The 12,358-nt window shown below is 32.3% G+C and overlaps 6 protein-coding genes and 1 pseudogene across 7 annotated transcripts, besides 1 other annotated feature; 4 read left to right on the plus strand and 3 right to left on the minus strand.

Annotated features, from left to right (window-relative positions):
• Positions 1–1,006: 1,006 nt before the first annotated feature.
• On the minus strand, positions 1,007–1,242 carry TVAGG3_0123570 (annotated as a pseudogene). Its single transcript has one exon. A coding segment is annotated over exon 1 (236 nt).
• A 469-nt stretch (positions 1,243–1,711) lies between these two features.
• TVAGG3_0123580 (protein of unknown function, DUF4108 family) lies at positions 1,712–2,155 on the minus strand (the record flags this gene model as incomplete). The annotated part of the gene is made up of 1 exon (XM_001298874.1): positions 1,712–2,155. The coding sequence occupies one exon, from the start codon at positions 2,153–2,155 to the stop codon at positions 1,712–1,714; it is 444 nt and encodes a 147-aa protein (XP_001298875.1).
• Positions 2,156–2,563: 408 nt separating this feature from the next.
• TVAGG3_0123590 (uncharacterized protein) lies at positions 2,564–3,203 on the plus strand (the record flags this gene model as incomplete). The annotated part of the gene is made up of 1 exon (XM_001298875.1): positions 2,603–3,028. One exon carries the CDS (start codon positions 2,603–2,605, stop codon positions 3,026–3,028), a length of 426 nt encoding a protein of 141 aa, XP_001298876.1.
• Positions 3,204–3,651: 448 nt separating this feature from the next.
• TVAGG3_0123600 (major facilitator superfamily transporter) lies at positions 3,652–4,934 on the minus strand (the record flags this gene model as incomplete). The annotated part of the gene is made up of 1 exon (XM_001298876.2): positions 3,695–4,876. The coding sequence occupies one exon, from the start codon at positions 4,874–4,876 to the stop codon at positions 3,695–3,697; it is 1,182 nt and encodes a 393-aa protein (XP_001298877.1).
• Positions 4,935–8,081: 3,147 nt separating this feature from the next.
• TVAGG3_0123610 (protein of unknown function, DUF4106 family) lies at positions 8,082–9,781 on the plus strand (the record flags this gene model as incomplete). Its single annotated transcript, XM_051223651.1, has 1 exon — positions 8,082–9,781. A coding segment is annotated over one exon (1,700 nt), but the record flags the coding sequence as incomplete, so codon positions are not given.
• Positions 9,782–10,460: 679 nt separating this feature from the next.
• Positions 10,461–10,736, plus strand: TVAGG3_0123620 (protein of unknown function, DUF4106 family; the record flags this gene model as incomplete). The annotated part of the gene is made up of 1 exon (XM_051223652.1): positions 10,461–10,736. One exon carries the CDS (start codon positions 10,461–10,463, stop codon positions 10,734–10,736), a length of 276 nt encoding a protein of 91 aa, XP_051108638.1.
• A 74-nt stretch (positions 10,737–10,810) lies between these two features.
• On the plus strand, positions 10,811–11,281 carry TVAGG3_0123630 (protein of unknown function, DUF4106 family; the record flags this gene model as incomplete). Its single annotated transcript, XM_051223653.1, has 1 exon — positions 10,811–11,281. The coding sequence occupies one exon, from the start codon at positions 10,811–10,813 to the stop codon at positions 11,279–11,281; it is 471 nt and encodes a 156-aa protein (XP_051108639.1).
• An 86-nt stretch (positions 11,282–11,367) lies between these two features.
• Positions 11,368–12,358: part of a mobile genetic element that runs on past the window's edge.

Genomic DNA, 12,358 nt, shown 5'->3' on the forward strand with positions numbered 1-12,358 from the left:
GCAACTCTTAACGGGTCAACCTGACAAAATACTAAAGTATCCCTGAAAACATAATATTTAAGAATGATTTCACCAAATGATTTAGGATAATCATCGAACGCCTGAAATGCTAACAAATCATTTACCGGAATAATCATATCAAAAGTGACATCAACTTCTTCATTTGCTTTCTTGAAAACTTCTGAAGGGTCAATATATTTACCACATACTGAGTTATCATATTTTTGAACATTATTATATAACGAATGAACAAACTTTTTAACTTTCCTTTCTGATTTTGGTTTATATGTTGCAAATGCGAAAGATTCACGGGCGCAATCCATCTGAAGATAACCGGCATCACCTCTTTCAGTTTCTACTTCTAATTGTTTAAAGCTTTGATTTGATGATTTGTAACCAACGAATAAACGCATGCATTTAAAAGCGGCATCACATGTGAAAGCTTTATTTGAAACTAGAGTTGCTTTAACTTTGCGTTTAATATATGTGTCACCTAATTGGTTCACATCATGAGCTGGATTTGTAATTCTTAAATGAGTTTGTTTATCATCAAAATATGGAGCATCAGAGTCATAGCATGAACTTTCAAGTTCTCTATAATATCTTTCTACCGTCATTCTTGCGAATATTTCATTTATCTTTCGAATGAATGAAATACATTTCCATTAATCGGTTTAGTGTTTGGCACTAAATAGTTAGTCGTCATTTATGATGAAATAAAAATCAAAATTAAAAGATGAAAATGAATTTTTAATTTTAATGAAATAATCAACTATGGCTGCAGGATTCTTTAAAAAGTTATGGGATAAAGTAAAAAGAGGAGCGCATAAAGTTTGGGAAACAATGAAGAAGGGAGCAAATTGGATATTTAAGAATAAAGAAGCAATTAGTGACGTTGCAGAACAAATAGCACCTAATGTTCCGGTAAGGGAAGTATTAAATAAAGGAGATAAAGTTTATCGTCGACTACAACGATATTGAGATAAAAATAATATTTATTTTTCCACTATTTACCTCCTATTTTATTAAGTATTCCTTCAGCAATTCCACCAATTGCGTTACCTGCTTGTGCTCCCATCGCTGGATTACCTGCTTTAGTACCTAATACTCCACCATGATAGTTCCTGCCGTTTTCGCTACTGGTGCCAAAAAGTTTGCAACGGGTTTTATTATTTTCTGATGAACCCAACTTGCAGCTTTCTTAATTCCTTCCCATAATTTTTTAAAGAATCCTGCCGCCATTTCTGATTTAAATTAATTAAAAAATATATTTCATCACTTATATTCTAATTTTTATTTAATGATAAATGAACCGATTTTAAAAATAAATGAAACAGAGGAGGAAGAAATAAATGAAAGTGAAAATGTTCAACAAAAATAACATTGTTAAACCAATTACTGAAACAAAAATTTTTTCATCTGTTGAAGAATTTAATGACTATTATGCTAATAATAAAAAATTATTTGAAGAATTGACAACGTGTAAATTGAATAAAATGTTTAAAGTTGATGGATTCAAAATTTCAAAAATAAAAGGAGTAGTTAGTTTGAAATCTATTCCTCAATCAAGAATCACCTCATTAATGAAAATTGATGATTTAACAAAAAGAATAGAAATTATTGAAGAAAGAATAAATCAAATAATTGATTTCATAAATTATGACTCATTAAGCCCGAGTCCTTAAAATCCAAGGCATGAAGTGCCCAGGACTTAAAGTCCATCACTGAGTTCAAGGTTATATTCATCAAATATTTCATTATTAAATGCAACTTCTGCTAGTTTATTTATTTTTTCAATACGATCATTTGAAAGTCTATCGTTTAATTTTTTCTGAAGTTTTTCATTTTCTAGTTCTGAAACTTTATTTGGATGATATTTAAACTCGTTAAATTCTTTTTCCTCAGTTTTGATCATTAATTTACAAAGAACTTTTGTGATTGGAATTCGTTTAAACCATTTATCATTAATATTTGTTATAAATTCAATATTCGGAATTAATTCCCAAATTTTTGCATTTTCAATTAATTTATTATCAAATGCAAAAGCAATAGGTTTAATATTAAACTTACCTTTATAATATAAACTTTCTACATAATCATCGAAATAAACATCTACTTGTTTAACATTTTCAAGAATTGGTGAAAGAGCATCCATTAATTGATTGACGGTTACGAATCTTGATCCACTCATTTTCATACAAAATAAAAATAAATTTTCATAAATGTAAGACATGAATTTTTAAAGTTTATTTTTTAAAAAAATTATTTTTTTATTTCATTATGTATGGGCTGAGTGTAAATGTCTTACAATTTTGAAAATTTTTTAAATCTTGATTTATTCAAAAACGTAAGAATAAAAACCGTAAGAATCATATATTTTTTATTTCATATGTCAAAAAAAATGATACAAAATCGTTCAATATTGTATGAATTCTTACGTTTACAAAAAAAGTCACAAAACCCGTATCATATACTACTTTTGAGATTTCAAAATTCACAATTAATTAGGTTTTCGTACATATTATGAAGTTTATCTCGATAAAAGAAACAAAGGGAATGCTATCTTTACTAGATTTCATAATTTAAAAGTGTCAAAATTTCTATGGAATCAATTCCTTTTGATCAGGTACCAGAAGCATGCAAACAGCTATTAAATAATGCTACAACTAATCCAAGAATGTACATTAGTCTAGCGAGCGCGAAACTTCAGAAAGATGGACTTTCAATTGTTTATCATATCGAAATAGGTATAGAAAGTGGTGTTGTTGTTAATGTGAACAATGTCCATCTCGCTCATACTACTTTAGAACAGTTTAATTCTTATGTTGTAGATTATTTCAAAGGAAACCCTCATATTATAGAATTTCCAACTAAAAAATCATTAGATGTGTTAGACCAAACAATTGCAAATAGAACAAAAGACAAAATACAAGAATATTTTATACAATTACTTAGGATACCAGGATTTTTCTTATTCGAGCCATTTCTTAAGATGTTTGGCCTAGACCCATCATTTTTTGTTATTTAATACAATCGAATTTTTTAAATTTAGATTTCATTTTTACAATTTTTGATCAGAAACCCTCCCATATTAGTTAAATATTATAACTCACACTAATAAATCCAGTACCTCTCAAATTATTCTTATCATTTACAAAATTTTATCGATATACATAAATTTCATTTTATAACGGAGACTAAAGACATATTGTTTCTTTTTATTAAAATTCATCGAATCTCCATATATCTTATGCCTATTTAGTTTTTTAAGCAGTGAAAACCAAATGATGTATACTACTCAACTATTGCCATCTATTAACAAAATTATACACTTCGATATTGAGTTTTTCGAAAAGATATTTTGAAATTTATGTGTTTAAACTGATTAAGTGACATTATATATACATTTTTGCAAATAAAACATAGCATAAAACGTTAATCTATTTTCACAAACCTTTTAATAATTTACTTTATTTTAGCAATTATTGAACGCCTAGATCATGTGCTTTTCAATTATGTTGTACATGGTATTTCATTGCTTCTTATATAGAGAGTAATAAGTGCAATTTTAGTCGATAATTTGTTTCATAAGATCTAAATGTATCTTTCATTTAAAAAAAGGATAGCTTATTATAAATATATTGATCCAAAAAAGCTTTTTACTATGAAATGACAAATACAAACATTTATATTCTTATAATTCTCTAATAACTTGCGGATTTGTATCGATATCCAGGTCATTCTGTATTTCTGGTTCTTTCTCATCCTTTGGCATCAAGAAAATTCCGTAAAATATTGAAAAAGCCATAACAATTCCGTAGAAGAAGTAAACCCAGCTTAAAGTCATTGCATTCATCATTGGAGTGAATGCGAATATCATTACACTACATAACAACCAATTAAAGGACTGGTTGAGGCAAGAAGCGAGAGCTCTGTTTGAATCAGGAAAAACTTTTGCGACAACAAACCAAGGAATAGGTCCAAGACCCATTCCGAACAAGAAAACATCAAAGAAGAGACAAATAACAGGTATATAAGGACTTAAATTCTTCTTTTCATTGACAAATGATAAAATTAATGCAACAGCTTGGCCGGCAGAAGAAACAGACCAACAGATTCTATCACCAAACTTGGCAATGAATGCTGATGACAAAGCAGTTGATATCATTTGCGCTGAAGAAACTAAAACAGCAGCGGCTCCCGAAGACATTGTAATTTTGGAGGCTTGAAAAATGGGATTCAAGTTCGTAAGTAGAGCGTTTATGCCTGATAGCTGCTGGAATATGACGGAAAGCATCGAAATGATGGTTGGCAAAATAAACTTCTTCTGAAAAATGGGTTCTGATGCTGATAGGTTCGTAAGACATGTAGTAACGGGAGAATCTGGACAAAACCATATGAATATTAAGAAGAGACCGCATGGAATGAGAGATAAAATTGCAATTAATCTCCATTTGGCAAAAAGTCCGAAAGCGTATGAAATAACTGCGCCTATTGATACGAATAGTTGACACATTACACCATATGCTGCTCGGTATTCTTCTGGAGCGAGTTCAACGATATATACTGGAATAACTCCAGAAGTTGCGCCAATAAATATACCAGAAACAATTCTGGATATGTAGCCTATCCATTTGTACTTTTTTCCAGCGACAATCATTAAAACCCATCCAAGAACTACTCCAATTTGAGAACAAATCGCAGCAATTTTACGGCCGAATTTGGTTACAACTATGTTAATCAGTGGGCTTCCTGCAATAGCTGAAATTGAAGCTAAAGCATTAATAGCGCTAAATTCTGTAGAAGAATAGCCAAGATCGTTGATTAAAGACTCTGCAGCTGGACTACAATATACAAGGACGTTTCCGATGGACATTGCAGCAATTGAAATAACTATAATAAACTTGAATTCAGGAATACAAAGAAACATCGAAAATCTATCAACTTCAATTTTTTCAATGCGTTTTCTCAAAATCAGAAATTTTCCAATTCATCAATATCATTTTCATAGTTATATGTCACTTTTGCAGTTCAAATCAAGAATTTTAATTCACTACCTGACCGTTTAAGAATCAAGAAATCACAGCAGTATTATTGGTGTATGAAATTCTCTGGATAAATCTTTATTGAAGATCGAAATCCAGACAACTTCATCAAAACGAAGTTCATTAGATACCACTTGCTTCTATATGAACGAGAGATCCAAATTTTATTATCTTAAAGTAATGGTCATCCAATTTATTGGTAAAACAATTTCAATTTTTGCCTTATTTCTTCCTCAGCGGTCATTTGATATGATATTAGATGCCACATCATTCACAAGCATCTTTACGAATGTCGTTCAATTCCAAAATCAACAAATTGGAATTTTGGACTGAATATCCTAATAAGTTGTTCATAGAAATGATTAAAAACATATTTATATTGAAGTTATGATGAGTTTTTATTCAGAGAATGGAAAGGAGCAACAATTTTTCTTATTAATTTCTGAAAATATGTTTCCATATCTTCATATTTAGCATCATCAACTATAGGAATTGGAGCTTGGCACTTATAAGTCGATAGATGGGATAAATTAAAATATGAATCTTTTATGACGATATTATCATTAGATATTCCATCTGAAATAGATTCTCTACTATTGATATAGCAATTTTTAACTGTAAAGATGGAAAATTCTGCCTTAGAAAAAAGTTTGGTTCCAGAATCATCACCATTTCCAAGTATGGAACAGTTTTCAAGTGTTATATTACCATTACAATTAATTATTCCATATTCTGTACTACTTTGACTGTTATTCAATATGTTGCAAAATGAAACAAAATGAGTTTTAGAATTAAAATGACCTAATACTTGATCCCCATTTTTACATGATGTATTATCAATTGTACAATATGAAACTCTTGCTTCTAAAGATGGAAAAAGTCCGAATCCTGAGTTATGCGAAGCTATGCAATGACTGATATTTGTTGACATAATTGAAATATTTCCGTTAAATAAAGTAATTGTTTTTCGTGATTCTTCATTTCCGCATTCGCTAATTGTAGAATCGTAGATGAAATTTAACTTGCTTTCAACTTTACAATCTGAGTATGAGTGATGACCACCGTTATAATTTTTTGTAGTTGTTTGTGAACTTACAGAACAAATTTTGTTTTGTACTAAAGAACCACTGGAGTTAAAGAAAATGCATCCACCATAGTTTATATTTGTGTTGTTATAAAAGTTGCATTCAGAATGTAATACTTTGATTTCGTCTTCTGAATATTGGATAGCACTATTTCTGAGATCATAAAAAGAGCTTCGTAAAACAAAACACTCTTTTTGGGTTACATTAGGCTTGCAATTTGCACAGTAACTGATTGGCTTTGACTGGCTTTTCGAATTATAAAAATATTGCCATGAATCAAATCCAGCACGAGAAATTAATAAAATATAAACTATTCAAATCGAAAATTAATTGAAAAAAATACACAAATTTGATCAAAACTGAATACAATCTGCCACCTTAGGATACGTTCGGATTGTTGCCAAACGAACATTCCATATAAAAGACTTAGATAATATAAGATTCCGATTTGATTTCTTCATTTGTGAAGTCAAAGTTGAAATTGAATTAAGCAAACCATTTTATGATTGATTATATTTGGCGTAGCCATATGGCTATTTTCAAAATATGAGAATTTCCATAAACGTTTTTGAGAGTCTTCACAAAAAATACCAATTCAATACCATTAAATTAGTCGACATAAAATTGTCGTTGAAATAATGCATTATTTAATTAAAACTAAATCAATATCTGGAATTTATGATTCAAAACTATTCAATGGTCTTGACAGAATTATTTTGTAAAGTTCTCAAATTTTCAAATCAAATATTCTGATGTTATTTTATCGATTTGAATGGAACTGACATATCATATTAGTAAACATATAATAATGCTTATTATGAATTAATAAATATCAACGTCATTTGTCAAACTGATTGTTCACCTCAGAATAATTTCAGTGTTAGCTATTATAATCATTAAAACTTGGGTTTATTTTGGCTAATTTAATCAATGCAACAACTGTTAAAATTTGAAAGAAAATTACAAAAGATTAAATTTATATCATTAACTAATTTTTCAACAGCATTTACTTTAATATTTCCAATTTATTTTACTTTTATTTGGATAAATGCGAGAATTTTAAAATCACTGTTGACCTGTTCGAAAGCTTTAGAAACAGTGGTATTATTAATAGCGAAACATTTTGTATATGATCATATGATTACAAGTCTGCAACGTTAAAAATTCGAATAAATTTGAATAATTTTTTTTATGAATTAACCTTAACGAGCATATGAATATAATTTAACATTTCCAACTTAATATGAATTAATCGAAAAATATTGTTCTATATCCATAAAACCAATTTATTGAAATTAGATATAACAAAATACGAGAGATATTTAAAAAAAAAAAAAAAAAAAAAAAAAGGGAGCGGGGCTTCCAGGCACTTCGTGCCTTCTAGCCCTAAGAATTTTTCCCAAGACCCAAGAGGAGGACCGAACCCCAGCCGACCAGCCGTTGACTTTTTTGTCAAGACTTCATCGTAAATGTTTTGTCAAGACTTCTTCGTAAATGTTTTGTCAAGACTTCTTCGTAAATGTTTTGTCAAGACTTCTTCGTAAATGTTTTGTCATGATTTCATCGTAATGAGCGTAAATGACCAAAAAATAATGTTTATGTTAGAATGTTAGATCTAACACCTTTTCTAACATGTTTTCTAACATCGTAGAAAACTCATGAATTTCATCGTATATGTTTTGTCAAGACTTCTTCGTAAATGTTTTGTCAAGACTTCTTCGTAAATGTTTTGTCAAGACTTCTTCGTAAATGTTTTGTCAAGACTTCTTCGTAAATGTTTTGTCAAGACTTCTTCGTAATGAGCGTAAATGACCCAAAAATATAATTTAGGTGAAGAGGTGAGATGTCACCTCTTTTCTCACCTGTTTTCTCACCTCATGAATTTTCATGATTTCATCGTAAATGTTTTGTCAAGACTTCTTCATCGTAAATGTTTTTAACTTCACTTAAAATGCCACGTAAGCTACGTAAGAATATACGTAAGAGGAAGAGAGCATTGAAACATCCAATAGTAAAACTGACACCACAACAACAGTTGCAACAACAAATTATGAATGACCCCACTATGTTGCAACAAATGTCAAGCAACCCTATGCTTTTAAACCGAGTTATTGGTGCACAGAGTGGAGGTTTAAGAGCAGCACTTTTAGCGAAAATGGCAGGCTATGGTGGAGCTGCAGACGGAACAGCTTATAACCCTCAAAGTCAAATGAATTTGAGTTCACTCAAAAATCAAATAACAGATGTCAAAAAGTCAAACATAGACATACAGAAACAAATAAGCGAAAACGAAAAGAAACTAGAATATGACAGACACACAAAGAAACTCAATGAGTTAAACGTAGAGAAAAAGAAGAAAGAAGAACAACTGAAAGAACTAAGTACAGAGGAATATGCGAAAAAAGTGTCAGAAAAAGCAGCAGAAGTAGCAAAAATGGAACAAGATGTCATAAATTTGAAAAACCATACTACTCAATATAAAGTACTGAAAGATGAAGAAATAAAACAAAAAGCCCTGAAGACATATATGGATAGCGATGAGTATAAAAAAGAAGTTGAAGCAAATGTAAAGGCAGAAAAACTTTTACAGTTGCAAAACCAAACCGTACAGTATGAAAACTTAGCACAAGAAAGTAAAAATAACGACGCAGCCATGCAAAAGGCAATGAAAAGCGCAGAATATATAAAAGCTAATAATGACTGGTTAGATGCCCAAGCCAACGCTAAAGCAGCCCAACTCATAGGGTCAATAAGGACAAAAATACAAGCGGATGAAGACAGTTCAAATGAAGCTTTAACAAATGCTGACTTTAAGAACGCTTTCGAAGCTCTTCATAGTAAGGTGAAACAAGTGAACGACTTCTCATCTGGAAAGAAACTGAAGTCTGAAGGTTTCGACAAAGAGTTAAAAGAAGTAGCACAAAATATGACGAAAATAACAGATGCAGCAACGAGACAGGCAGTTCAAAGTGCCTATGACGCCGTTAGAGCAACTGTTGTGAAAAGTCAAGAAAAAGAGTTACAACAGACCAAAACAGACCTAGTAAATGCTTTCTTAAAAACGAAAAGTCAGGTAGGACATTACGCTGCAGATGGAACATATGTGCCAGCTGGTGGAACTTATATACCACCAAACCCTCCAAGAGAAGCACCTGCACCAGGACTACCTAGAACATTTACATCGTCACATGGACACAGACACAGGCATGCACAACAACCAGCACAACAACCACCTCCACAACCAGCACAACAACCAACACAACAACCAGCACAGCAACCAACAGTTCAAAACCCTGCACAACAACAACCACAAACAGAGCAAGGACATAAAAGAAGTAGAGAACAAGGAAACCAAGAATTCTTAAAAATGCTTAAAGAAGAGTGTGGTTTCCCAGATACTGTTGACTTTAGTGACAGATATAAAGAAGCTATTGGAAAGTTCAAGGATGGAAATACTGACCCGAACCTATTTAGCTTTATGGCTCAGCACCAAAACGGATATAATCTCAAACCTGGAAAATACAAGCTCGCTAAGGGATATGATTTAATAGCATATCATCCAAATGACATGGATGAATTTACTCCGAGATATTTGATGTCAGAGCTAAATGACAATTCAACTTTCGTCATGAAACGCGTAAAAAATAGAGACGGAACGAAAGAACAAAAGCTTATGAATGCGGATGACGTAGATAGGGAAATTGTTGAAAACGGTCTCGGAATATATGAAATGCCAGCAGATGAGGTACAAGAAACTCCACAGGAAGAAGTTCAGATACAACCAGACATGGAAGAAATAGTTCAGCAACAACAGCTAGAAGAGCCTGAAGGAAACGAACAAGTCACTCCTTTGGAAACTAACTTCACAGAACTAGATGAAGATTTGGAACAGCCGAAAAATCTTGACCCTCAACAAGAGCATGAGGTGAATATGGAATCTTTCCAAGAGTCTAAGAAAGATTCGGCTGACATAGTAGAAGAATATCGAAAAATGTTTGCCGACATACAAAAGACTCCAACACCAGATGAAAATATTCAGCATAGAATGGAAGCACTGAAAGAAAATGTACACAAATACAACAACCCTTTTTACTTACGAGCATTTAACGTTCAATCTTCGGATGAACTCGGTGAAAATAAAAGGTTAAATTTCAAGAAAACATATAGAAATGAAACATTGTTTAAAGTTCATTCAGAACCTAACCAAGATGGAAACAAACCTACTTTTGTTTCTGCAGACGATGGAACTACAATGAGATGGGGTCATAAAGCTAACCCGGATAGGTGGTTCATAAACTTACAACCACAATTCCAAGAAGTTGTAGACGCAATGGAAGTCAATGGTGAACCAGATATAGCTGGTATTTTAAGCGCGGCTTTAATGCCATTGAAAGATATGAAACATGCAGATATTTTGGACCAGTATGAAATGAACATGGCTGATGGAAATATAACACCTGACGTTCTAGAACATTTATCTCAAAGAACTACACAGAACCATAGAGATGGTATATTTGGTGAAGAGTTTAGAAAGACAGTTAGGAGAGAGAAGGAAGAGAACCTATTGTACATGACCTTGCAAATGAAAGTTTGCAAAATGTCATAAAAACTTACTTTGCAGACAATGAACTGAGAAGGGATGAATATTTAAGAAAACTCAAATTGACAGTACCAAATGAAATGTTAGTATTGAAAAACATGTTCCTTGACAAAATAAAACCAACTACAGAAATAAACGACGCAAGACTGAAAGATTGGGTAAAAGCTTTCCCATTCACAAAAGATATAGTTGGTAACATGGAAAGAAAACCAGAATGGCTACAAAAACATATATTTGGAAACGAGCATATTCCATATGGACAGGCACTGTTTGAAGAGCTTGAACCGGAAACTCAGGAAAGAGTCATGCAAACAATACGCGAAGACTCAAATACAGACTATGACAAACTCTTTCTAGGATATAGGTTACCTGAGATGGGCGACCAGAGCCAAAAGGCAAAAAGGACATGGGAAATTTGCAACATACTAGATGAACATAATGCAAAGATGCAACAACTTCAAGCAGAGGGCAATGAAGGAAAAAGAAGAGTTAAAAACTCAGTCAGGAAGAAAGTAAAGCTTGGTCCACGTGGGTTCTATTATGACATATAAATCCAACTATTCTATATTTTTACTCATATGAAATGTACGCCGCTCAGAATATAACGCCAACAGTTTTGGATGCTATGAATGGAAATGTTTCCGAATGGTATAACGAATGCGACAATGCCATTAGAAGGTCAGAAATAGTTCCTGGAACTTACGAATATACAACTGCTGTTTCTTATGGAAACGTAGGTGAGTTTGGAGAAGGTTCTTCAACAACAGTAGATATTGCTTGCGACAGGTTTCATATAATTTCTATTGACAACTCTTTCTTATACGTGGAACAAGACATTGAAATAAAACCTTCTGCCAAGTTGTCTGACAAGAAAGGTTGCAATGGAATTTTCTATGTCGGATACCAATATGCTCCAGAAGTTTTCATGGGATATAAGATATATTCTAACTCTGACTTAGTTCAAACAGTAACATGGGCAAACTATGAATGGTTCGCTTGAGAAACTCAGTACAACCACAAGCTAGAGAACAAACAGACCAGTATGCCACCATTGAGAAAATAAGAAGACTTGACCCTAACGTTCCAGGAGTTTATGTTAACCTTTCTGGACAAACTGCAGCAGCAGTAACCAAAGTAAAACTGAAACTTAGAGTTCCTTTGTCATCTTTCCTCATCTTCAGGTTTTTAAGATACTTGCCAAACTGGGCAGGAAAAATTTCTATTGAACTTACTCCAAGCAAAAATAACTTAGTCATTGCACCAACACAAGACCCATTCACTCTTACAGAAGTAGTGGGAACAAATAAAATGTCATTCGCCGACTTTTGCAAAAACAAAGTTGACTTAGACTTTGGTTTCTCAAACCTCAACACTGAAGTAAACTATTATTTCAATGCTGCTGGAGATGCTTGGGACCCAGTTAAGTTCACATGCGAAAAATTTGAATGCAAGAGAATAGAAAGCAGACTTGCAGTCTATATGTTGGACCCAGATATTTCAAATGCTTTAGCTGCCAAATATATTGCAGTTCCACTTATGTTCCCTATACACCAAATATCTGTCAAAGACTTTGCAGGTGAAGTTGGAAACCAAAGTGCTGACCCAGGTGCAAGAACAGATATTGCTTT

The sequence above is a fragment of the Trichomonas vaginalis genome, chromosome IV (assembly GCF_026262505.1).
Source record: "Trichomonas vaginalis G3 chromosome IV, whole genome shotgun sequence".
In the NCBI taxonomy this organism is placed as follows: domain Eukaryota; phylum Parabasalia; order Trichomonadida; family Trichomonadidae; genus Trichomonas; species Trichomonas vaginalis.